The sequence below is a fragment of the Ursus americanus genome, chromosome 15, assembly GCF_024610735.1.
Source record: "Ursus americanus isolate L20-20 chromosome 15, mUrsAme1.1.p, whole genome shotgun sequence".
Taxonomy (NCBI): domain Eukaryota; kingdom Metazoa; phylum Chordata; class Mammalia; order Carnivora; family Ursidae; genus Ursus; species Ursus americanus.
The window spans coordinates 60,438,857-60,464,972 of NC_142141.1; the positions used below are offsets into that span (position 1 = coordinate 60,438,857).

Sequence of the window (26,116 nt, forward strand, 5' to 3'; positions counted from 1 at the left end):
ATTATCATTTAAATTACTTCCCATTGCACACACTTTATACTGAAAGCCGCCCACATCATAGGAAGCAAGTTAGCGTCGCGCATGAAGAGGGCCTTAGGCTCTCAGGCGTTCATCGTGCCCCGGGACCCTGGCTGTGAAGGGCTAGCACTGGATTCTGTGAACCCAACCCCAAGAAAGTGTGCTCCTCTCTGGACAAAATATGGAAACTGTTTGTAGGGCAGAAGCACAAGCAGGTGGGAACTGCAGGGGCCTCCGGCCTTTAGTAGGAAACTGCACTTACGGGGGTAAGAAGTCTGTGACCCTGCTGGGACAGGTGCATCACAGACTGAAAGGAGATGGGCCTTTCCCTAACCAAGGCAGAAACAATGAAAACTTTAACATTTGAAATGAACACACATTTTTAACATAAAAATTAAAAACCTATGTCAATTCTAAGAATCACAAACCAAATAAATAGAAATGATGGTTTTAATTAAATAATTCCTATGTTGTAAATATTTTTATTTACTTAGCGTGTCTTCCCATATCCCTGTGAGATAGGGATACCTATCCACAGTTGACAGATGAGAGAATCGAGGCTTGGGGAGGTAGATGGTTCTCCGGCTACTGAGCAGCAAAGCTGAGATGCATACCTTCCCAGTGAGACTCCTGAACCGGGAGCTTAACCAGGACACTGTTCAAAAAATAACAAGCTTTATAAATCACTGAAGAAAGACAGTTCGAAGACAAATGGCAAAAATCTGAGTAGCAAATCCAGAGAAGAGCACGTCCAAGTGATTCGTAAGCATTTGCAAGATCAAGTTCAGGAGCAGCAGGGAATGCAGATTAAGGTAAAGGGACCGAGCTTGCCTGCGAACCTCAGGGAGGCAGGCGCGGGCTTCAGGGCTGTGCAGAGAGAATGCAGGAAAACGGCGTTTCTGGCAAGATGGGAACTGGGATCTCCCTGGGCAAGGGCTATTACAGTCGGCAATACCATGTCGGTCTCCCTAGCCATTTCCCTCGTGGGAACCCATTTCACTGAGAGGAATGCAAGACTTTTGCAGGCACATCTGGACGAAGATATAATTTCCAGATGGCAAAAATGATAACCATTTAATTGCCCATCAGTAGGGAAAGTGCTGGAAGGCTGAGAAACCCATGATGCACCTGCCGTTATCCTCTGAATGTAGCAGAAGTGCCATCGGACCGCTGGGAAGATTTCTAGGAAGTATCGGTGAGCTGGAAGTCGAGCAGCAGAGTAGCACGCGTGGCATCTTCATTTCTGTAAAAGGAACCGTGTGCATGTGTACACATTTGTGTGACAAGTGAGAATGTGTACAGTGTTGTGACAGGGGTCCTTAGGTGGGAGGCAGGGAGAGGGCTTCCACGCCCTGGAGTGGGGAGGGGAAGGAAGATAAGAAGAGGAAAACGTAAGGAAAAAGAAAGAGCTTGCACTTTAGAATAATAATGTATCCAATTTATGTAAAGTAAGTCTGTGAGTCTGTGAAGAAATGTACAAACGTATAGTGTTAGATCTCTATCTACCCCCCCCTTCTCCGTGCACTGACCACAAGGGATGCCCGCAATAAAGGAACAAGAAACGTGGTGTGGACGAATGCATGTAACAGGATCGTATTTTGTTAACAAGAAACACCGCTTCCCTATCCACGTGCACATCTGCTGTGGCCGAGGCTGGAGGCTGGTGTCCCTCGACTGGGTGAGGGCAGGCAAGGCAGAAGAACAGCCTTTCATTGTCTTATTCCATTCAAAATGTAGAAACATTCCCTTTTAATTGCAAAACCGAGACACACATTTCAAGAGAAAGGAAAAGGTCAATACCCGCATTTCAAAGTCACACCCATAGCACGTCCCCTGTGAGTCAGCTCCTGTCCCTCAGTCAAATGCCCCTTGGTGATCTTGGATAACTGCAGATAGACACCCCCACGGCTCCCTTGGCCAAAGCCCGTAATTTTGGTGTCCCCGAATGATGCCCTGTGTGACCCTGTGACTGCAGAGCCCTGAGCCCTGCCCCACATGGCTGTGGCGGGCTGTCTGGTCTTACCAGGCTCAGGGTAGGACCTGTGAACTCCAGGCAACTGAGGTGAAAGTACGGAGGCTCGCTAGCCAGAGAAAGGCACCAACTGAGAAGAGCTGGTCGTCTGGGATGCTGAAGGCTGAAATGCACTTGCACTGGGTCCAGCTGGTATCCTAGAGCACGTGGAAGGAAAGATGATATGCTTCCGATTACTTAAAGTGCCAGAAGGACATTGATATGTTAAAGATAGAAGTTTACTTTTTAATAAAAGAAGCTCTGGCCAGAAAAGTGTGGAAATGCTGTCACTCCTAAAAAAACGAAAAAATCTGCTGTTAGTCTCCCTGTCCTTCTCTTAGGCACGTGCATTCCGAACATCAGATTCCTCCTCTTCTCAGCAAGTGACTGTCTCTGAAATTTGGGGGACGCAGGAAGAACTCCTGACGTCCCAGCCTTGGAGACCCTGGGGTGGGCACAGTCCTGAGAGGGATGACATGAAAAGGACAGCCCCACCCGTTCCCACAGCTCTTGGCGTGGCCGCGGGCCAGTCCTCGTGCCTGGGGACCAGAGCCCATCTGCTCGTACTTCTGCAGCCTGTAGGAACAAGGCCACACACGACCTTTCAAGGTCAGGTAGGGATGTTCAGTCTAAATATTAAATTGGTATTGAAGAAGAAATGGTGTCTGATTAATAAGGCACCTTCCCTTCCCCCGTGTGCTTGTTGGAGTCATGAAGGCACCATAGCACCCCAATTCCTGCTTCCTGTCTCACCCAGCAAGGCACCGCTGACTTCTCTAGTGAGCCCGCGTTCCATGTCCAGAGCGCCGTAGGCAATAGCCCGAGGCACGAGGTACTGAATACAAGCTGTTACCTATTCATATATATGGAGTATTTTTTTTTAATATTTTATTTATTTAAGGTAGAGAGAGAGCAAGAGAGCAGAAACAGGGGAACAGAGGGAGAGGGGAAAGTAGGCTTCCTGCTGAGCAGGGAGCCCAATGTGGGGCTCGATCCCAGGACCCCAGGATCATGACCTGGGCCGAAGGCAGATGCTTAGCTGACCGAGCTACCCCAGCACCCCAAAACACAGAGTTTTATAACTAGATCTTATTTTCACTTGGCACAAAAAGTTCAGCATGTTACTTAATACACAGAAGACTGTCACACGTGTACACACATGTACATACACCCACATGCACATACACACACACACTCATACTTCTCTTACTGTGCATGTCAATTCTGATTCCAGACACCGTAGCCCCTTCCTACGCTGCTCTGTGAATGTCGAAGCAAAGACACCCAGCAGACATCGCCTGCTCCTCTCCCAGGACTGACCAGACACCCTGGCCAACTGTTAACATTGCCCCCCGTAGTCATTCTCTCTTTGAAGGTGGAGCAGACGCTCCCCACCCTGCTCTTTCTCCTGCGCCATTACCAGGCGGTGGAGAAGGCGCCGACTGCCTCTGCCGTGGAAATCAGACAGATGGAAGACAGAGGCTCGGAATCACCACTGGGGAACAGTGGTTTACACTTTGTGTGTGGGGCTGCCTGTGGAGACATCTTTCGGGGTTTTCCACTCTAAAGACCAATGGGACCTCTGCTTTTGAGATAAAGGGGGAAGTTAGCTGCCTTCAACTTTCCTTCTGCTCTCCGTTGGGGAATCCTGTAATTTGCATTTTAGATGTAAATTCATGTAAATCAGCACTTATTTTCAGATGAAATCCTACCATTGAGAACAATCTGGAGTCATTCTCTAATGCCAGCATGCATTTGATCCCCATATAATTTCTTGGCATATGGATGAAGGCTGCAATAAGGGTGGCACGCTCACAATTGGGCATGCAAGACAATTGACCCTTATTTTGCCACAAGGACAGGGAAATCTAATTGTAACGCCTTTTTTAGCGTCTGAGACAAAGCCGGGCTGAATGCCAGTTCTGCTAATTGGCTGGAGTGTGGGCCATCCGGTACCAACTTTTGGGGTCAGTTATATTTTCTTTTCGCCTTCAGTCCAGAGAAAGCTCTTCCCTCTGGCCTGTTCATTGTCGGTCAATGTATTCAGTTTCAGTAAAGCAAGAGAATGTATAAAAACCAACCCAAATTAACTACCCTTTTCAGGCAGACCTTACCCAGGCTGCGTCCTTGCGAATGATGGATGTATCTCATTCTGGTGATCATATCTGTACACATAGGAAAGCCCTGAGCAGAAGTCTTATAAGGAAGGGGTTGCAATAGTCAAGTCTTTGGAAAAACAGGTGCTGATAGGACATACCAGGTTGCAGTTCTTCTTGGGAATTGAGAAAATAAACAAAAGGTAGAGAATGTTCTTCTGAAGGCTGAAGAGCATGGGCTAGCTAAAGACACAATACATAGATGGGTCACATTCCACAGATCTGCCGTTACATAGATTTAGATAAACATCAGGAAAAAAAGTCATGAGCCTGAAAAGGTACATCATTGGGAAAAGCCTAGATTATAAGGCAGAGTATCAATATAGACAGAGTGTGAAGAGGCTCCTTGTGTGTTCTTGTAAGGAATGTGTGCTGGAAATCACCCTGAGCAAGACGAGGTGATGGTCAGAACGGGACGTTCGCGGTGGGTACAGAGTCCTTGGTGCCTCACTGGCGGATGGAATGAAGCGGGCAGCATCTCCGATGACTCTGCGGAGGGTAAGGGGGCCGAGAGTAGATGGCACACACTCTCTTGATAATACCAGGAGAAATAATTCTAATGATGGGGAAAAAAAAATCAAGACTTTTTTTTATCCCTTACAACTCTTGTAAATCTATTATTATTGTTAAACTACTTTATATGGATGGATGGTTCTTGCTGATTTTTCGCTTTTCTTCTGTTTTGGGAGATTTCGGCGGGGGGTGGTTTGAAGCTGAGAGTTTGCTGTCACCTTTCGCTGTCATTCTGTTGAGGGGTCTCGGTGAGGTGGCCGGCTGACCCCCCTGGGTGAGGAGGCAACAACCTCCGCGCATCTGTAGGGACCTGCCAGCATCTCTCAGGCCGGGAGTCAGATGGCAGGGAAGGAGCAGGTGGGGCGCAATTAGCACAAAGAACCAGCTCATTAGTGGCGAGGGGCGTCTGCCGGGAAGCTGAGCGGGCAGCAGCCCCTTCAAAGGAAAGAGACAAGGAATTAGTGACGAATCGTTATTAAAATGCAGACAGAAAGGCTTCGGCTAAATCATGGTACTCATTCCCCATAATGAGAGGCCAACAAATAGAAACGCCCCGCCCGAGAGTCCACAAATAGAGCGCGAGGGGCGATTGAGATAGCGAGGGTCCTGCAGAGAGCAGTGACAAGGCTTTAGCACTTGAAGAACTGTGAATTCGAGGGAAAGATGGAATAGGAAGATTTAGTCGAGTGACGGAATAACCATTTTCAAGAATAAAAGGGGCTGCTCTGCTGAGATGGCCACCAGCTGTCCCTTCCTTCCAGTGAGGCTGGCACAAAGGCAGGGAGAAGAGGGGCCCGCAGGAGGGGGTGGCATGGAGGGGAGGGGGGTGGGACCGTATTGGGAGGGTGAACAAGGCAGCTCTAAAAGTCATGGGCCCTGGAGATAGGGTGGACCTGAAAAATAGCCTGATTTTAGCAAACTCCTGACCTCTAGGAGGGCTCACTGGGGAAACTGGAGGCTCCTGACAGGGGGCAGGGCACCCCCTGGAGGTTAAGGCTGTCAAGATGCAGGACCCCCCAGGGGTGGGGGTTGTGGCTGTCAGAGCCCCCAGGGCTGGCAGCTGTGGTGGCCGGAGGCACAGCACAGACCTCCCCATGTCCCACTACGGGTGAAGCCCTGACCTAACGCCAGGGTTTTCACCTGTGTTTCCACCTCCTTCCCGCCCCACTTCCAGGACAATGTCCGGTTCAATTCACCCCGCCCGTTTCTACCAGCCCAGCTCCCTGCGAACACACTTGCTGGCAAGTCTGCAATGTCAGCAGCCTCCAGCAAATCGAAAAAACCAAACAAATGCCTTAGTCGAGTGGGAAAAAATGGAGCCACAGACCCATTTTCGGGATCACTTTTGAAGGAACAAGTGTGGAGTCTCGGATTCTAGAGGTGATGGTTGCTGGTTATAGTTGAAATAATCTCTCTCAAATCTTTTGAGACAGGCTGTAAATTCAGCTCATGGAATGCTGCAGTCTCCGCCTCAGAGAGGCCGTGGTTAGCGGAGGGTCCCTCCTGGGTCTTGACAGCCACTGCTTTCTCCCAGCACTCTTCTTGGCTCAGAATACTGTTTGTTTTGGAGCAATATCACGGAGGATGAAGCCTCACTTCCCGCACCTCTGCTGAGGAGGGGCAGAGAGTAAACCCGGCCAGCGCTGGTCTCTCCTCTGTCATCCTCCTATAAATCTGAGTCCATCACTGCTCTGCTTTGGTCGCTAACAGCACCAGACCCGCTCGGCGATTCTCTCAGGCATGGCCACGCTTGCTTCATGCAGGGCACGGCAGCGATCAATAGATTCATCTCTGAGCTGCGCGTGCAATTCGATGACAGACACGATGTCCGAGCCACACACGTGCTTCATTGGCTGATTTTGTTTGTTTCACTGGAAAAGTTGCAAGGTCTGGCGTGGTTCGCCATCTAGGGAGAGATGAGCCTATGACCTGACATCCCTTCATCCACTGGGACGAGGAGGGAGGAGGTCACTGCCCTGCTGCTCCTACATCTTAGACATGTTGTGAGGACCTACAGGTTTGTCCAGAAAAAGCACTTTGGTCAATTAAAAAAATTAAAATATAGTTTACATATCATAAATTTCACCACTTTAAAGCATTATTTTTTTAGTGTATTCACAAGGTGTGCAACCATAGCTGTTATGTAATTCCAGAATGTTCGCACCCCTTCAAAACGAAATCCACTGCGTCTTCATGGTCACTCTCCACCTCCTTCCTCTCCAGCCCCTGGCAATCCCTGACCTATCTGCTGTCTCTGTAGAGCTGCCCACTCAGGGCATTTCACGGAAGCGCAATCGCACATTGCATAACCTTTTGTGTCGGGCATCTTTCAGTTCGCATAATGCTTTCGAGCTTTTTATGGCTGACTAACCCTCCATTTTATGGATAGACCACATTTTGTTTACCCATTCATCAGTTGGTGGAAATTTGGGTTGTTTCTACTGTTTGCCACCGTTGGTTTCTTATGAATAATATGGTTTTGAACTTACGTATAGACGTCTTTGCATGAACACGTTTTCAGTTCTCTCCGATGTGTACCTAAGAGTAGAATTGCTGGGTCATATGGGAATCCTATGTCTAACTTCAGAAGAACTGCCCGATGCTTTCCACAGTGTGTGCGACACTCTGCGCTCCCAGCAGCAGTTTGGAGGGTTCTCCTTTCTCTACATCCTTGCCAATGCTTGTCTTTTCCCTTCTCCGATTATGGCCATCCAAAGTGGGTGTGAAGTCGTGCCTCATTTCAGTTTTGATCTGCAGTTCCTTAACTACTAATGATGTTGAACACATCTGTGTGTGTGTGTACTTGTTGGTCATTTTGGACAAAGGTCTCCTTTGGAAAAACGTCTATTCAAAATTTTTGCGCGTGTCGTAATTGGGCCATTTGTCTTTTTTATCATGGAGTTTTAAATGTTCTTTATATATGTTGGATACAAGATCCATATCATGATTTGACCCAGACACATGATTTGAAAATATTTTCTCCCATCCTCTAGATTATCTTTTTACTTCCTTTGTAGTGTCTTTTGATGTATGTAAGTTTTTAATTTTCATGAAAGCTTAGCCGATGTTAATCAAAAGACTTAGGTCTGTGTTTCTGAACTTATTTTCAATATCAAACCACTAAGAAATAAATTCTAATTTATTTAATGAAATAAATTAAATATTAAGGAATGAATTTTGGTAAAGTAGCATTGAGCTTTGAAGGGCCACAAACCATTCAACATATAAGATTTATTTTCCTTCAGGGGCCCCTGGGTGGCTCAGTTAGTTAAGGGTCTGCCTTCAGCTCAGGTCACGATCTCAGGATCCTGGGATTGAGCCCCGCCTCAGCCTCTCCACTCAGTGGAGAGTCTGCTTCTCCCTCACCTTTTTTCTCTCTTTCTCTCTCCCTCTCTCAAGGAAATAAATAAAATCTTAAAAAAAGATTTATTTTCTTCCAACAATCAGTTGTCGCCTTGGGGAGCACCACTGCCACCCCAGTTCCACGAGAACGCAGGAATGAGATCAGAGCTATCGCTCTTTACCTACGCTTGGGTGAGGCTGGGAAAGAGACTCGAGTCCACCGTCTGTGCGAGTTAACCTGATTGGGTGCCCCAGACCCTGTCCCAGCCCGGAGACGTTCTCTACCTCCTTGGGCTATATTTGATCTTTCTCGGCTAAACCTTTATAGAGTGAATATAAAGGTGCCATTTTATTGTTCCTGCCCTGTGCAGTCTTGGACCTCGGACTGCTAACAGTGACTCAGAACATTTCCAACAGTTGTTCAATTTACACAATTTATTGCTTAATCATACAGCCTGAGTTTATAGCTGGGTTTCTATCTGCCAGTCCTGGCTTGCTTACATGGTCACATAATACATGTCGCTGGCACTGGATAAACACTTGGAATCTCATAAATCTTACTTCCTCCAACTTGATTTGAAGGTTCCGTGCTGACAATGTCTTGAAGATCTTTTTTTTTTTTTTTTTTTTAAAGATTTTATTTATTTATTTGACAGAGAGAGAGAGACAGCCAGCGAGAGAGGGAACACAAGCAGGGGGAGTGGGAGAGGAAGAAGCAGGCTCATAGCGGAGGAGCCTGATGTGGGGCTCGATCCCATAACGCCGGGATCACGCCCTGAGCCGAAGGCAGACGCTTAACCGCTGTGCCACCCAGGCGCCCCTGAAGACCTTTTTTTATTCCATTGCAAAGTCTAGCATGGTGTTGTACACCAGCGTGGATTTGACACCGACTGACTCCTTGACATTTGCGTGTTTCTTTTTTTTTTTTTTTTAAGATTTTATTTATTTATTTGACAGAGATAGAGACAGCCAGTGAGAGAGGGAACACAAGCAGGGGGAGTGGGAGAGGAAGAAGCAGGCTTCCAGCGGAGGAGCCTGACGTGGGGCTCGATCCCAGAACGCCGGGATCACTCCCTGAGCCAAAGGCAGACGCTCAACGACTGAGCCACCCAGGCGCCCCTGCGTGTTTCTTCATCTAAAAGAAGTGATGCGTGTGCTTTGTTAGAATAACTTCCCAATGGTTTTATTTTGCTATGTATCACTGGCCACATATGGGTGGCATTCATGGAGTTGGGGTTACCTGCTATCAGATACCTGAGATAGACCCTGGACACCTAGGCTGGAACCAGGACAAAAAGTGTTTTCCCAAAGTGTTGGAAACCATGGTAGGTAGAAGCTAGGTGACTTAAGGGAAAAAAGCAGAGGTCAGGACCAACCTAGCTATATTTATATCAGACATGTGGATCCCTAGGAGGCTGTGAACAGGAAGTCAGGTGAGTGATGTGGAGCCCTGGGGACCACCATGAGGTGGGAGAGCAGTATAAGGCAGGTTAAACTGAAACAGCCCTCGAGTAAGCTGGGAACCGCCCGGCCCAGTAAGGTAGGTGGCCCAGTGGGATTTGAAGGTATAGCCACTCCAGGCGACAGACAGTTACAGCATCGTGAGCAATCAGGGCCAATGAGCAGACTTAGGACTGCTCTACCCTGTCCTAGAGACACCAGCCCCAAATCTACACTGACATCCTGGGGGAGAAGGGGCTATGGTTCAACTAGGCCTTTTTGCTATTCTTAGTTAGAAAACTTTTAAAGAGAGAGGCCGATGGATACATACACGTATAAACTCTAGGTGGTAGCTGTCACTTTATATGGGGCTCCGAAGGGCCTCATTTCTATAATGACAAAACTTTATTTTTTCTCTGAATTCTCCTACAATATCTATGAACTGAAATCATGTAAGTGCTGTGAACCTTCACCTCTAATATCTGTCCTTGCGGACTTGGTCCAAGGGGCCATGAGACTGGGGATTTCTTAAGGAACAAGGCTTATGGGCTGGCTCCTTTAATCTTCATCAGAGGTGAAGTGCTTTTCTCCCTTCTCTCTCTCCAGTAACTTCTAAAGACTTCATTATTGGGTGTCTCACTTGCTTTTTTCCTCTAGGAAGAGAGTGGTTGGGACCATTGGTGGGAGCAGATAATGGAGTTATTCATTCATATCTTTGTAGCCCAGGATCCTCAGAAGGCTTTAGTAAGAGCCTAACACAAAAGTGTGAGAGACCCAGATGTCTTCATGGCATGTCCACGAAGGTCTGCATCCAGTGGGATCGGATCTGGTGTATCCATTCATGCTCAACCAGCCCCAGCTGGCCTCAAGCCACATCCAAGCTCAGGACAGCTAGGTTGCAGGACTATTCTGAGAAACTCCAGAACTTCAAGGACAGGATGCTGGTCTTCTCCCTGGAGACTCTAGATGCTGGATTGCTGGGACAAGAGTAGACTCATGTAGCCAGCAGTGTGCCTTTGAGAGCAGCCATGCCGCGCTCTGAGTACTGGCAAGTCTGGACTGCCTAGAAGCTCAGAACCTGTTCTTTATGTAGCGAACAGTGTAGGGTTGTTCTGGGGTTGGGCTGTGGGGTTTCCCTGGTGAGTAACCCAGGAAATATGCACTTTTCCAGAAGAATCTTGAGATGTCCTGATTGTCTTATTGCTCTTGGAGTACTCAGAGGCCTCAAAGAGGGCTGAGTTCACTACCATGGTGGGAGAGTTTGAAACCCCCAGATGACCCAGATATGCACGGATTTCTAGAAGCAAAGGTGGGTACACATGGACCCCTTGCTTGGGAATAGACAAGAGGAGTCTAAACATGTAAGAATCTGACTTCTGCACCTGGTTTTGTTCACAGTGCAAGAGGTAGCTTCTGCTGAACTGATCATAGACACATAGGCACTTGGATGTTGCTAGGTGACAGTCTGAGATGTGACCAAATCCAAGCTAATAACTGAAATGAGTGTTCTGGATAATCTATGACTTTCTGTTTGTTATCTCCCTATCCTGATTCCTCAGATAATTAAACACGGCCATCCCAAGTAGCCTGTCATTGCAAAGCCTGCTCTTCTGCAGGAAGCATTTTGTTTCCAAAGAAGGAAGAAAGAAGGCAAAATTTGATGTAAGGTGTAGTTAGAACTCACGTTTCATGGCTTCATCCTCTCCTCCTTCCCTGTTCCCTCCTCCTGCTCCTCTTTCACTTCCTCTTCTTCTTGGTTGTACCAAATAATACTTTATTTCTTAATTTTAAAAGTAGGTATTATCCTCAGCTAGAGAAAATCAAAAGATTTATGGCCTCAAAACCACTGTAAATCATATTTTCTTCTTGGACTGAGTTTTTTTTTTGGCAACAAATATCTCAATTTTGACTCTCTCTGCACATTGAGAATAAGTTGGGTTTTCTTAAATAATTTCTTAAAACTTTTAGTTATGTAGGGGAGGACATACTCTTATCCGTGAGGTATACATATGCCCAAGATATGGAAATCCATAGTAAGGATGCTTTAAAACTAGTCGTCTGTGGTGCTCACAGGAACTTACAATATATTTACCCTCTTTTTTTTCCATGGAAGACAACTTGCAGGTGCACCTTTATAAAAAGTTACCATTCCAGATTAAGTGAGTATTTTGTATGAGATGATAGTTAAAAGAATGGACTCTTCATTAAATAATTACTTATCATTTATTATGTGGAAAATACCTTGTTAAGGATCACTAAGACTACAAAGTTACATGACCTTGTGTCTCTGATCACAGACAGCTCATTATCTAGTGAGTCAAGATTAAAACATGCACAAGAAACTGCAACCAAATCACTGTGACACCAGTCTTGTAAGGAAGGAGAGATGACATAGTTTGGCATTTCAGACGTGGGGTAACTTAACTTGGCTGATTCAAGTGCAGGTCACATTTAAATGAGATTATAAAAAAATAAGCAGAATTTAAGAAAACAGAAATGAGGGATGACGTTCAGGAGGTGTGTATGTGCAGAGGTAGAGGGGCAGCAAAAGCAGGGACCAGCATCCGATCATAACTGATGGCAGCACAGAACACACTAGGTGCATGGCAGGATGTGGCCAGACTCCCAGTGTTTGCTCTGGGCAATGGCCACCCTTGATCATTTCTGAGCACTGAAGTGATACACTCATGGGAGAAATGATCTGCGAATGGATGAATCAGAGGCAGAGTGATGGTTTAGAAGCATCTTATGGGAGTTCAGGAATGAGAGATTAAAGATGTGACGGTCCAGAGGGTGGATGGCGGGAATGGAAAGGAAGGGATAGAAAATGCAAACTTAACCATACAAAGAAAACTTCCTAAGACCTGGTGATCGATTGGCTATAGAGGGAGGCAGGAAAGGAGAGGAAAGAACCAAAAAGAACTCGAGGGTTTTATGTCTGCGTGATTTGAAACATGATTAAACGTGAAGTCGGAAGGAGGATATGGTTTGTGAGAGAAAATTATTGTGTGTGTTCACAGATGATGAATTCCGGGAGCTAAAGGTCCAATAAGCAGATGCAAAAGGTGCATGGTGAGGGATGGGTAAGTAGCAAAAGTGGATTTAGGGAGATGCCTTTTTGCAGGTGCACTGAAAGCTACAAGTGTGAGTGAGATCATGGGAAGGAAGACAGTGAAGAATAATAATTTGGGGAAAGCTTGTTCTCCAATGCGATGGGATTCCCATGAGTGAACTCTTCCCATCGTAAGAGTTACAAGAGTCTGGGTCCCACTTGGGCAACTCATGGCACTTCCAGTTCAATATGCTCAAACCAAATTCATCACGTCCATTTGGTCTCCTCTTTTTTGTCATCCTCTGGCCTTATCTCAGTTGTGGTGCCAATAACAAGTGAGCTAGCAAATGGGAAATCTTGGAAACCCTCTTTTCACTGTCTTTATCCTGTCTTTTAGTAAATTGTGAGTACTTAAATATAGTTAAATTTAGGATTAGTGGGACTTTTTTTTTTTTTGGTCTTGTTAAAACAGGAAGCTCTTCTCTAGCCAAAGTCATGAATATGTTCTTCTATATAATTGCCTACGTGTTTTATCCTTTACCTTTAACGTTCATGCCATTAATCTACCTGCAGATGTTTCTGACATATGGTGTATGAAGTAGTACTCTGATTTCATCTATGCTTTTCCAGGTGGATCACTATCTCAACAGTATTTATCAAAAGGACACCTCCACTAGTCTTAACTGTCACTCTAGATTTAAGCCAAGCATTCATGCATGTACAAGATTTCATTCTTTGTTATGGCTGAGTAATATATATATATATATATATATATATATATATATATATATATATATATATATATGATGGACCCTTGGGTTACTTCCATATCTTGCCTATCGTAAATTGCTGCAGTAAATACGGGTGTGTATACATCTTTTCAAATCAGTGTTTTTCTTTTCTTTGGGAAATACCCACTAGTGGAATTACTGGTTCATATGGAATTCTATTTTTAATATTTTGAAGAACCGCCACACTGTTTTCCACGGTGGCTGCACCAGTTTGCATTTCCACAAACAACATAATCTTATAAGAACATGGATGAATCTAGAGATACTGATATTAATACTAGGTGAAATAAGTCAGTAAGAGAAAGATAAACGCCATATGATTTCTTTCATATGGGAAACTGAAGAAACAAAACAAAGAAAAAAGAGACAAACTAGCAAATAGACTCTTAAATATATAGAACAAACTGATGGTTTACCAGGGAGGTGGTGGGGATGGGTGAAATAGCTTATGGGGATTAAGGATCCTCATGATGGGCACTGAGTAATGTATGAAATTGTTGAATTGCTATACTGTACGTCTGAAAGTAATTAACACTCTATGTTAAGTATACTTGAATAAAAGAAAAAGAAATTTTCACCCATCAAATTAAAAGCACATCACCTCCATTTCTAGGTCTTATATTTTCCCTTTCTTTGTAATTCTTGCCTTACTGGTGGCTAACCCTCCACTGCAAAGTTGAAAGCAATGTGCAGTATGAGGCATTTTTGTTTTGTTCCTGATCTCAAAAGATGTCAACGTTTTAACCATTAAATATGCTTTGCATAATTTTTTTTTGTAGAATCTCTTTATTAGACTGAGGAAAATCTCTTCTATTCTTAATTTATGAGGCAATTTGTAATTTTTATCATGAAAATCTTTATCAAGTGGTATTTCTGCATCTGTGACTTTTCGTTTGTTCTAGTAATGTTTTGGATTACATTGACTGGTTTCCCACAATCAAACCAGCCTTGCATTGCGCAGTTAAAGCTAACTTAGTAATGACATGTATACTTTTTGCTGGATTCAGTTTGTCCATATTCTGTTCAGACTTTTTACATATACGTTCAAGAGAGATTGGCCTATGAGTTTCTTTTGCCTATTGTTCTTGTCAGATTTTTCATTAATGCTATACTTGTCTCAGAAAATGGGGGCGTCTGGGTGGCACAGCGGTTGGGCGTCTGCCTTCGGCTCAGGGCGTGATCCCGGCGTTATGGGATCGAGCCCCACATCAGGCTCTTCTGCTGGGAGCCTGCTTCTTCCTCTCCCACTCCCCCTGCTTGTGTTCCCTCTCTCGCTGGCTGTCTCTCTCTCTGTCGAATAAATAAATAAAATCTTTAAAAAAAAAAAAGAAAGAAAACGACATGAGACATTTCCTGTTCTTCAAATGAATTTATTTACATTTTGATTTTTCTTTTTAATGCTCGAGTAAAAGTTGTGAGTTAAGACACTTGGACCTAATGTTTTCCTTAGGAGGAGAAATTTTAGTTCTTTATTATGGAAAAATTGTGTTGACATTTAATTCATTTACCAGGCTTACTGGCATACTTGGGTTTAAATGTAATATCTTACTTTGTGATTTGGATTTTCCCCACCTGTTCTATAAATTTTTGTCTCTTCTTATGACTTCCTTTAGATTCACTAAGTATTTTTCAATTCTGTCTTTCCTCTTCACTGGTTTAAAGTCATGCACTTTGCTGTTGTGCTCTTAATTCTTATCCCAGAAATTGCACCATGCCTACTCAACTTACCACTTCTAAAATAATCATGTTTACCCTCTTTTGGGGTAATGGAAGGAATGTAGAGCACTTTAACTCTTTTATCCTCTCCTGCTTTATTTACTACCACTGTTGTTTTTTAAGATTTTACTTTGTTTTAGTTCTTCAGAGATATATTTACACAGTAGATTTTATTAGGTTTATACATATCTTGCAACTTTATCTGTACTTACTTTCTTCTTGTATTTTGAACCTTCTATCTGGGAAAATTTTGACTCTACCTGAATTACACCCTAATTTCTTTTACTGTGCTGTTCCCAGTGCTTTTGCTTTTTGTTGTTGTGTAAAGAGTATTTATTTAGCCCTTATTCTTGAAAGATATGCTCACTGGGAATTATTTCTCCCCCCTCATTGCAGTGTCAGTTCCATGTCTTCTGGCTTTCGTGGCTGTTAGCAAGAAGTCAGTTGTTACTCTCATTCACTGGAAAGACTTTCTCCATTTCTCTTTCTACACACACTGTGTATATATGTAGATGTATTTTTTCTAGCTGTTTTTAGGATTTTACCTCTTTGGAGTTTTTAAAGTTTTATAATCTTAGTGTGGATTTATATCATTTTTTTCTGCCTGAAATTGATGACACTTTTGAGCCTGAATAGACAGGAAAATTATGACCTACCCACTTGTGAAGCTAGGGAGAGTTATGGGAAATGACATCACAAAGAAAGGAGCAGATTCAGAAGGTGTGTGTTGGGGGGGGAGGGACAGAAGATGGAATCATGATGTTAGTGCCACATGCTTAGAAAAGGAGCCTTGGTGATGGTGGGAGGGTAGGGGAGTAAATTCAGGGCTGATGGTGGTCACACCTGAGTGGAGCTCAGCCCCTCCGTGAAATGTGAGTAAATGACCTTTCTTCTCAACATCTCACTGAATGCTGAGTACAGAGGTTAAAAAGGAGAACCCCACAGCATGAGTTTTCTAATACGATTCTTGAAGTTATAACCAATGTCAGAACTCAAGAATAGGCCTGTGACATCACAATTGTAATCTGACTTTTTCCTGAAATTAAAAAGAATTTGGCTTTTCCATTTTATCATATGATCTGAGCACGTTTTTTGGAAATTAGTATAAAAATGAGAACTTCAAATAAGTGAAATCAATTTTCTTCATATAACATAAAATATAGTCACCTTATGATTGTTAAATACCTTTGAGTCATACATTTTTTAAGAACACAAGTAACGAAAAGTAGATTTCATTCTAGTAGCTTACTGCCCTGATTAATTAATTATGCTTAAAGACAGCTTGGTAAGCAGTATAGTGCCATCGATTTCCAGGATATATACAAGGCAGTGAAAGTGTACCCACGGGGAGCAATTTTAATACATCAATCCATACAGCCCCTGTTGTTGCCAGCCCGTATTTGACTTCCCAGAATGTCGGCATTCTGACCTGTGTTCCATTTGTCTGCGCTCTGATGATTGACTATTTTCCTATTTAATCTGGAAGAAATAAGAGGCTTGGGGCTTTCACAGTCTGTCAAGTTTCTCCCTGTCGACTATCCTTATCTCTTCATTCACTTATATTTCCCAGGCCCCTAAGAGAAAAATTCCCCGAAGCCATTAGCTCCCAGACAGACAAATGTTCTCAAAGCTCATGCTCCAGCAATGAGGGGGAGCTTGGTGACCCTTTCACCCCACAGATCCCCAGGCTGGCTCGGCTAACCAGGCTGGCAGCATCCTTTCTTCCCATCTTTCTTGCTCTTCCTTGGGTTGATCTCTTTCTTCTGAAACTCTACTTGCTGTCAGGATGTCAATCCCAGGTCCCTGATACTGGCGGACAAGGAAGGCCTGTGTAGACCCAAACCCACCAGGAACCACGTAATAAGGCTTTTTTGCCACAAGGGTATCCCAGCGGATCAGCTACTCACAGCCTTACATCTGACACAGATTTATCTCTGGATGTATGTCTGTGTGTATATGCATGTATGTAAGTATGTGCATGTGTGCATATAAATCTGTGTATATGTATGTAAGCATGTGTGCATGTGTGCATGTGAAGGTGTGTGTATGTATGTAAGCTTGTGTGCATGTGTGCATGTGAAGGTGTGTGTATGTATGAATGCTTGTGTGCGGTGTGCATGTGAATGTGTGTATGTATGTAAGCATGTGTGCATGTATGCATATGAAGGTGTGTGTATGTAAGCTTGTGTGCATGTGAAGGTGTGTATATGCACATATGCTTGTGTGCAGTGGCATGTGAATGTGTATTTATGTAAGCTTGTGTGCATGTGAATGTGTGTATATATATGTATGCTTGTGTGCAGTGTGCATGTGAAGGTGTGTACATGTATGAATGCTTGTGTGCAGTGTGCATGTGAAGGTGTGTGTATGTAGGCATGCTTGTGTGCATGTGTGCATGTGAATATGTGTATGTATGTAAGCTTGTGTGCTTGTGTGCATGTGAAGGTGTGTATATGTATGAATGCTTGTGTGCATGTGTGCATGTGAATGTGTGTGTACGTATGTAAGCTTGTGTGCTTGTGTGCATGTGAATGTGTATGTAGGCATGCTTGTGTGCATGTGAAGGTGTGTATATGTATGAATGCTTGTGTGCAGTGTGCATGTGAAGGTGTGTGCATGTAGGCATGCTTGTGTGCTTGTGTGCATGTGAAGGTGTGTATATGTATGAATGCTTGTGTGTGGTGTGCATGTGAATGTGTGTGTATGTAGGCATGCTTGTGTGCACGTGAATGTGTGTATGTATGTAAGCTTGTGTGCATGTGAATGTGTGTGCATGTAGGCATGCTTGTGTGCATGTGTGCATGTGAATGTGTGTATGTATGTAAGCTTGTGTGCAGTGTGCATGTGAAGGTGTGTGCATGTAGGCATGCTTGTGTGCATGTGTGCATGCATGCATTTGTCTGGCTGTCTGTTTTGCAGTCAGACGGCTGATGTGAAAGGATTAGCCTCACATTGTCGCCTGCTCCTCTGTTAGAGGACCAGAAACACCAGGCAGGCTTAGGTGCTCCGTTTCTAGCCATGGAAAATAATGATGAGGGCAGCTCTGCCTGGAGCTCACAGAAGGCTCGAAGGATTCAGGGCAATAAGCGGGAAAGAGCCCTGGACCATGTTGGTCCTGGCTTTGCTCCTGACTGGTTGGATGACCTGGGGACCAGTTTTACCACGTGTACATTGGAGATGATTCTTCCCTTTTGGAGTTGCTGCAAGAACTAGATAAGATCATGTATGATCGGCACTTGCCCAGCACTTGTCCCTCCTGTGTCCCTTAAATTCATATGTTGACCCCTGAATCCAAATGTGATGATAGAATTACTAGTAGGGGGCGGGGCCTTTGGTGGGTGATCGGGTCATGAGGGTGGGGCCCCAATGAGTGGGATCAGTGCCCTGATAAGAGGAGAGGAGAGCAGGCTCTCGCCCAGCTCTTACCACCACGTGAGGACAGTGAGAAGTCTGCAGACAGAAGAGGGTCCTCACCTGACCCCAGACAGCCAGCCCCCCAGCCTCTGGAGTTGTGAGAGATACATGTGTGTCGTTACACCCCTCCCAGCTCTGCTCCTGTGTTCCAGCAGCCTGTGTGGACTGAGCAATGTAGTCACGGTTTAATGTGAGGGAGCTGTCTTCCTAGGTGGGAAGCAAGGACACGGGTACAAGTGGTCTCCACATTTCTCTCTAGCGCTTACGTAATATGACTTTAACACTGTTGAATCGGAGTTCACATGTCTGTATGTACCAACATGGCTTGGACAAATATACCTGGATTGCGTCTCGAAATTTTCTTCAGTATCTCAAAGGAAGCTCCAAAGACAGAGAGGTGGTAGCCAAGCTGCCTGAGGGTTCCTTCCCGCTGTCCATGTGAGGCGTTGCTCACCCAGGACCCGGACCCACAACAGTCCGTTGCTGACACAGGATGATGAGCTGGAGAGAGGGGCTGTTTGTTCGATACCTACGATAGGCTGCACATCCTCACACAGCCTCATCTGACCATAGCCCCCCCTTGTCCAAAACCCTCCAGGGCAGGTGTGATCCAGTTCTCTCTGTGCACATGAACACAGCGAAGAGACGCCGCATGGGGAGAAAGTGATAGAGCAAGAGTTTGAGCCCTGTTCTGCCAACTCTGAAGCCGATGTTCGTTCTTCTCAAGTATGCTCAGAGTACCAAGTCAGCATGCCGTGGAGAGGAAGGATGCAGCAGAGTACCCTGGGGAGGAGGGTGATGGAGTCAGGGGCTAAGAGGAGAGGAAGGATATGTAGGGGTGGGCTCTCTGGGGAGGAGGGTGATGGAGTCAGGGACTCAGAGGTGAGGAAGAGTGTGCAGGGGTGTGCTCCCTGGGGAGGAGGGTGATGGAATCAGTAGCCCAGAGAAGAAGGGTGTAGGGGTGGGCTCCCTGGGGAGGAGGGTGATGGAGTCAGGGGCACGGAAATGGCCTCAATGGTGTACGGGTTTAGGACCCTGTTGGCAGCAATGAGTGGTTGATGGTCTGGGTTTATGCCTTGAGACAGAAACAAACAGAAGTTGGAAATTCTGTGGCTTTTCAAGGCTGAGGGTTCAGCACACTCAGAAGTCAGGAAATCAAGAGAGTGTCTGCCTCCTCGCCAGCCTCTGTTAGTGTCTCTCATCTCCTTTGCACAGATAGTGCTGTTCGCTGTTGTGGTTTAATTGCTATAAACGAGCGGGTCCCAGATAGAGTCTGTCATGGTCCTACAGACTGAGAAGAGAAGGCTGTCGTGTCTCTAGGACTTACACGTGCAGAAAACAAAGGGAAATTGTGGCAGTCACACAAATATCCTGTTTTAAGGTCACCAATACAGAAAGAGTAAATAATTCTGACGTTTCTTTGACTTCGTGCTTGCATAGATACTAAGGATGGCTTTATTACTCGTTCATTCACTATAGACTAGAGAGCTCGGGCGGCAGAACAGAAGTGAAAGCAGAAGACGATTTGATTTACGAATATTCAACTTCAACATTTCAAGAAAATATCTGCTAACCGATCAAAGGTAAGTCCGTCCTAGCAAAATAGTGGTGGAACCAACGTTAAGAAGCCCCACTTGTTGCTTGGAATGCCGGTGTCCTCTCGGTTTTTACGAAAGGATTTATTTAGCGGGCTTCCTATCAGAAGAACATTCCACCTTCTCCTAGGTTATTAACTTAATTTCACGTGTTATAATTTAAATCCTATTTTTCTGGTCTTTATTTGATTGAGAACAGCAAACTGACTTTACTAGGGCTCTATATCCTGTGTGGCCCCCTGCCCCCCCGATTCTGAGGCCAGCAGGTTTCTAGCTGCTGTTCTTCTGTTAGTGCGTTTCTTTCCCTCAGCCCTGTCACTGAACGTCTTCTGTGTGACAGAGCATAGCCGACTTTTCCCTTGTGATCCAAGGTTGGCTAATGAGCCTGGTCACTGAGTAGATGGCTTTGTTTTTCTGCTTAATAAATTGCTGTTCTTTTGAATTAGTCCTTGGATTATGATGTAATTAATGAAAGCAGTTCATACTTACCCATTCGTAAATATCTGTCTGAAGGGGAAGTAATCAAAGGGCCAGGATCTGAGTTTGGAGTGGCCCAGACCTGGGTGTAGACCTAGGTATAGACCTGGGTGTAGACCTTGGCCCTCCCTGCCTGCTGAGACTTTCTGAATCCGGGTGGGTTGTTGTGATCGAGGTATCGTCTCACCCTCCGGACTTTGCAGGCCCGCGCTCTGCAAACCGCCCCTCTGCTCTGCCAGTTTCTCCCTGTGACGCTCTGCCAAAGATAATAGTGGGGGGAGACCTCCAGGCTGGAAGACCGGGGGCCCAGGCCTCGCGGTGAGCCCGTCCTGGCAACACACCTTCACCTCAGCTCTGCCTGTTCGTTCCAGTTTCCAGTTCTACATCCTTTCCCCAAGCCAGACCCCATGCACCCCTCAGAGACAGAAGCACCCCACTTCTAAGCTTTGGGTGTTGGTGTCATGAGGCCCCACCTTCAAACTCCAGAGCTGTGCCCACCTGTGGTCCCAGTTCTGACATCCTCATCCGAATCTCTGAGTCTCTAAATTCTAATGGTCTTAGGCTGCCCTTGGATCCTCCACCCCTGGGAAGGTAGCTGCTTCCTGCATGATTCTTTCTCCGTGATAGGATATTTTGATACGTTTTCAATGACGAATACCTACTTAACTCATTATCTGTGTTAAATTCTCTCTGTTAAAATAACTGATGTGGTTTCTATATTCCTGAACGAACCCCAGCTAATAGTGTCAAGCTCTTTATATAGAGAACGGCAACCAGAATGAATACCTATTGCTATGGGCTGAATTGTGTCACCTCCAAATTCACACGACGTCCTAACCCCCAGTACCTTAGAACGTGGACATATTTGGAAAAAGGTCATTGCAGATGTAATCAGCTAAGCTGAGCGGAGGTCATACTGGAGTCGAGTGGGCCCTGATCCGATATGACAGGCATCCCTATAGGAAGAGGAGATTAGGACATCATCTGATGACTGAGCAGAGACTGGAGTGATGTGTCTACAAGGCAGGAACCGCCGAGTGTTGCCAGATGTCAGCAGAAGCACGAGAGAGGTGTGGAGCAATTCTTCCCCTGAGTGCTTAGAAGGAACCAGTCCTACCGACACCCTGATTTTGGACTTCCAGCCTCCAGCACGGTGAGATGATAAATTCTGTGGTTTTAAGCCCCCCCAGTTAGTGGTCCTTGGTTGCAGCAGTTTTGGGAGTATGCCTACCTTACAGAATGCTCGTGGAGAATAAATAACCACTGGAGAGTGCCAGGCTCCATGCCTGACATGGGACCATTCTTGCTGAAAGACACCTGTTCTCATCGCTATGGATGTGACTATTATAGCTCATTCTTGCAGGCTGTGCTTGGCCTGCTCTCGGTCTTTGACTCAGCTGCGAGGAGCCTTGCAGCAGGAGCAGGCTTTGGGGGTTACCTGTGAGCTGCTCCTTAATGATCCATAAGCAGAGGGACCTCTCCAAAGGGCCATCCCAAGTCCCACGCTTCCCGAGGATCAGCTGAGGCCACTGTGACAGTGATGCTGGCAGTTCACCTTCTCCCTCTGCACAGTCCCTCATCCCTCACGCTCCCAGGAGTGCTCCCCAAAACCACTGGGCAACACTCCGTCTCAAAGCTCGTCTCTCCAGTAAATCCAGTCCCTTAAAATACATACAAAGCCTGCATTTAGGTTTTTCAAAGTGAAATTTGCACAAGGACAGGATCCATGGCGGCGGGGGGGCGGGGGGGGACTGACTCTACAGAAATTCTTGTGATTTTATGTAATGATTAGTTCACCTAATGGCTCCACACTGTTTGTTCAGCAATGTGAGCAAATTGCTGCTTCCATTGCCTGCTTGGCCTCGACTTCAGAAGCATTAGAATTCTATTTAAGAAACAGCAGAGAGGCACCTGGGTGGCACAGCGGTTAAGCGTCTGCCTTCGGCTCAGGGCGTGATCCCGGCGTTCTGGGATCGAGCCCCACATCAGGCTCCTCTGCTGGGAGCCTGCTTCTTCCTCTCCCACTCCCCATGCTTGTGCTCCCTCTCTCACTGGCTGTCTCTATCTCTGTCGAATAAATAAATAAAATCTTTAAAAAAAAAATAAAAGAAACAGCAGATTCTCGGTCTGTGGTTCTTGGCGGATTTAAAGGTCATGTTCTCAGTTGTAAACTTGCCTGGGGATGGTCTCAGCTAGCGGACGTACGCACCCATCTAAGACTGCACAGTCCAAGGAGATTCCATGATGCAACGGGGTCAATGCTGTTTGCTGAAAACACAGATGACGCTCTATCTGGACACAGGTGCCCTTTGGGTTGTAGTGGAAGACAGTACAGTCTAAGTGACAAATGATTAAAGCATCCATGGTTTTGTTCTGTTATTTGTTCTATTTTAAAGTTGCATTTAAGGTCATTTGTGATTTGAAAAAGCATTTGAATGGTTTGGAGTTCCAGATTTCCCCCCTAGTAGAATGACTGCTTTCTCCCGCCCATCTTTGTACTCATTTGCACTGTCATTCTCAGGGACAATGCTAGAGCTTGCAAGTCAATGTAGCAATTGCTACCTTTCAGGAAGAAGTGTGGGGCATTCACTGTTTCCCTTACAGATGGGCTAGTGAACAGAATTCACAGACATTCTTATCATCCAAGACCAAGAAAAGCGAGGGATTCTCAAATATGCATGTTTCTCACCCAACTTTGTCTTGTTTCTTTCTGAATGGGATGCTAGAAACGTGTTAGAGTTAGAAGCATAGTGCACAGCACTGGCTACCGAACCTTTCCAGCAGAAGCCTTTAGTAATGTCACTGATTTGGGGGGGATTTCAGGAGGTGGTTGTACTCTTAATAAACACTAATTGAGGAAATACATTATGATAAAAGATATGAATTCAGTAACATCTTGAAATGAGTTTGTATTTTATGAATCGCAGTAGTAGTTATGCAGTTGAAAAATACAGCGTGTGTGTGTGTGTGTGTGTGTGTGTGTGTTTATTCAGATCACTGCAAGGGCATGGTTGATGGAGGAACTCCTTCGCTGCCCCAGGAGTCTGAGGCCTCAGGATGGCAAAGGAGGAGGGACCGTGGCTGTCCCCCGTCCTGGCTTCCCCTCACTGGCGAGGCAGGTGACTTGGACAATTCCATCTTTCAGTTGTTGCTTCCTCCTCCCCTGCAGCACAGAGCGCTGGCTTGACCAGATCTGTTCTTTTCAGTGTGACCTCCTGTGGTTTGTTCGAAGTTTCAGGTGCATGGCCTCTCGCATACAGCAATTTTCCAATGCCGAGGGACCGTTTCCACCTGCTGCGTGAATAAACTGCTGACCGCCCTCCTCTCTGCTCCAGGATAACTAATGAGCATAGCAGCAGGGATCAGGAGCTCCTGTGAACATTCAATTAAGCAAGGAAGCTTCTGTCTGTGTGGCGGTAACGGCCAGTGCCTGGTCCCCAGGAGGGTCTTCAGCCCACAATTCCTTGGCTTGGCTGGTGGTCACTGATGAGGCCATTAATCATCTGTCCATGCCAGCTCATTTTATACCTCCTCTGGGAACCCACGGTCTTGTGTTCTATTTCTCTGATTTCCTTGCTGCCACGTGTATGCATTTGACCATCCAAATTGCACCTCATTGGAGTCAGAGATGTGATTTCCTGTTGTAGAATAAGGTCAACTGGCTCTGCTTTCCTTGATGGCTGGCTGGCGGCTGCAGGTCCTTTATGGAATCAGCAATGGCGTCAGAAGGATTATAGACACTTCCAACCCAAGGTTTCCCTCTTAAAAATATCTGGACTTCGTGTTCAAGATAAAACATTCTTATCCGGTTCACACCAACAGTGAAGAAGTTTTATTGGTGTGTTCCCTAGAGCTTACCTCCGAAACCTTGATCAAATCTGTCATAGAGCAATTTATGATTTTTTCCAATTACATACTTTTTATTAAACTGTATAATATTTTTTATAAAATTACTTATGCTGGGATAAATTTTATTTTGTGAAAATTGTATGTTCAGGGTTTGATCCATCAGTAATTTATTGTACATATGATATTTACCCAATTAGCCTTCTGTCATTGAAAGTTATTGTTTGTGGCCATTATTTCTGCTAAGTTCAGTTTTAGAGATCTAATTTTTATAAATAATAGCAATAATGATAGCAATAATAAATATAAATTTAGTGAAATAAATTTTGTGCATTTTTTTTTCTGCCAACACAAAAGAAGATTTTTAGCAAGTCTTCTCAGGTAGTAAAGAATTTCTTAATTGACCAGCTGTGGGCAATATTGTTATTAATTCAACTCTTCGTATTCTTCTAGAAAATTAAAAAAATACACAATAACATTTAAAATAACATAGATACGAAAGATCTAGGGATAAGTTTAACAAATATGTGGAAGATCTGTGTACTAAAAACCCCAAAAAGTTTTGCTGAAAGAAATTAAAGGTAACTGATATACAATGAAGATGTAAACTAGATTTGTGGGGCACGAACTTAAACATTGCTAGGATGTTAGTCCTTTCCAAACGGATTTATAACGTTTGTATCCCAAACTTCAGCAGGATAAATAAATAATAAAATACATACTTATGTAATCTTAATTGGAATTACAACAAATTCTTAGATTTGGGGAGAAAGTTGACATCATACTATATCAAGTCTTTTAATCCATAAGAAAGTAGAGCCTACTATTTATTTAAGTTTTCTTTCTTTCTTTTTCTTCTTTTTCCAGTAGCAATTTTGTGGTTTTCTGCCTTGAGGTCTTATGGTTTTGAGATTATTGTAAATAATATCTGAAAAATTTTTTTTAATTTTCTAATCATCTGCTGCGGGTAGCCAGCAAATTACAGACATGAGAAATTTTCTAGCTATATTTTTGTTGTTATAATCCAGTTATATTCTAAAGTCATCAGCAAACATGTTCTGGATTCCTCCTTTGAAATTTATTGAAACCTGCCTTATGATTCAATATGTGGCCAACTCCTATAAATGTTCCAGGTGTGCTTGAAAGCTAACATGCATATTTTATTGACGTGTGTGTATGTGTTTTAAATTGTTGGTAGTACGAGCAAAACACGTGCAAAAGGCCGATCCCAGCAGAAACCATCTTGAAGAAGAGTGAACCGCCATGTACTGAATGGTGAGAACTCTTTTAAAGCTTGAGTAATGCATAATATAGTAAAAAATTATTATTAAAAAAAAATAAATAAATATTGAGACATTTAAAAAACATAATAAAGCTTGAGTAATGCAGACAATGTGGTACAATGGACCAGACCGAAGAGAGCAGAGACACACCCGCACATATGGACAGGCTGGCTTTCTGGCAAAGGTGACCATGAAATATGGTCTGGGAAAGAATAGTCTTTTCAATAAGTGGTGTGGATACATTGGAGATCCATAGGGAAAGAAATGAAACCTGACCCCTAAATCAAATCTTATAAAAATTTACGTATGGTTCAAAGACCTAAATGTGAAAAGTAAAATAATAAATCATGAGAAATAATACAAGGAAACAGCTGTCCTTAGGGCAGGCAAGGTTTCTTAAACAGGATACTATAAATACTAACCATTACATGAAAGATCCATAGATGGTACTAAGTAAAGATT

The 26,116-nt window shown here is 44.5% G+C and overlaps 1 protein-coding gene across 4 annotated transcripts in view; it reads left to right on the forward strand.

The window, feature by feature from the left end:
• The window catches only part of MED10 (mediator complex subunit 10), a 206,265-nt gene extending 183,654 nt beyond the window's left edge, over positions 1–22,611 (forward strand). Inside the window, exons 4-5 of one of the 4 annotated variants that reach the window (XM_087867989.1) lie at positions 19,933–20,036; positions 21,553–22,602. In XM_087867989.1, coding sequence (XP_087724115.1) covers positions 19,933–20,036; positions 21,553–21,682 — 234 coding nt within the window. In that variant the 3' untranslated portion in view covers positions 21,683–22,602. Of the gene's footprint in view, positions 1–19,932 lie in introns of all 4 variants that reach the window. The other 3 variants (XM_087867990.1, XM_087867991.1, XM_087867992.1) reach the window with 3 other exon arrangements.
• Positions 22,612–26,116: the final 3,505 nt, after the last annotated feature.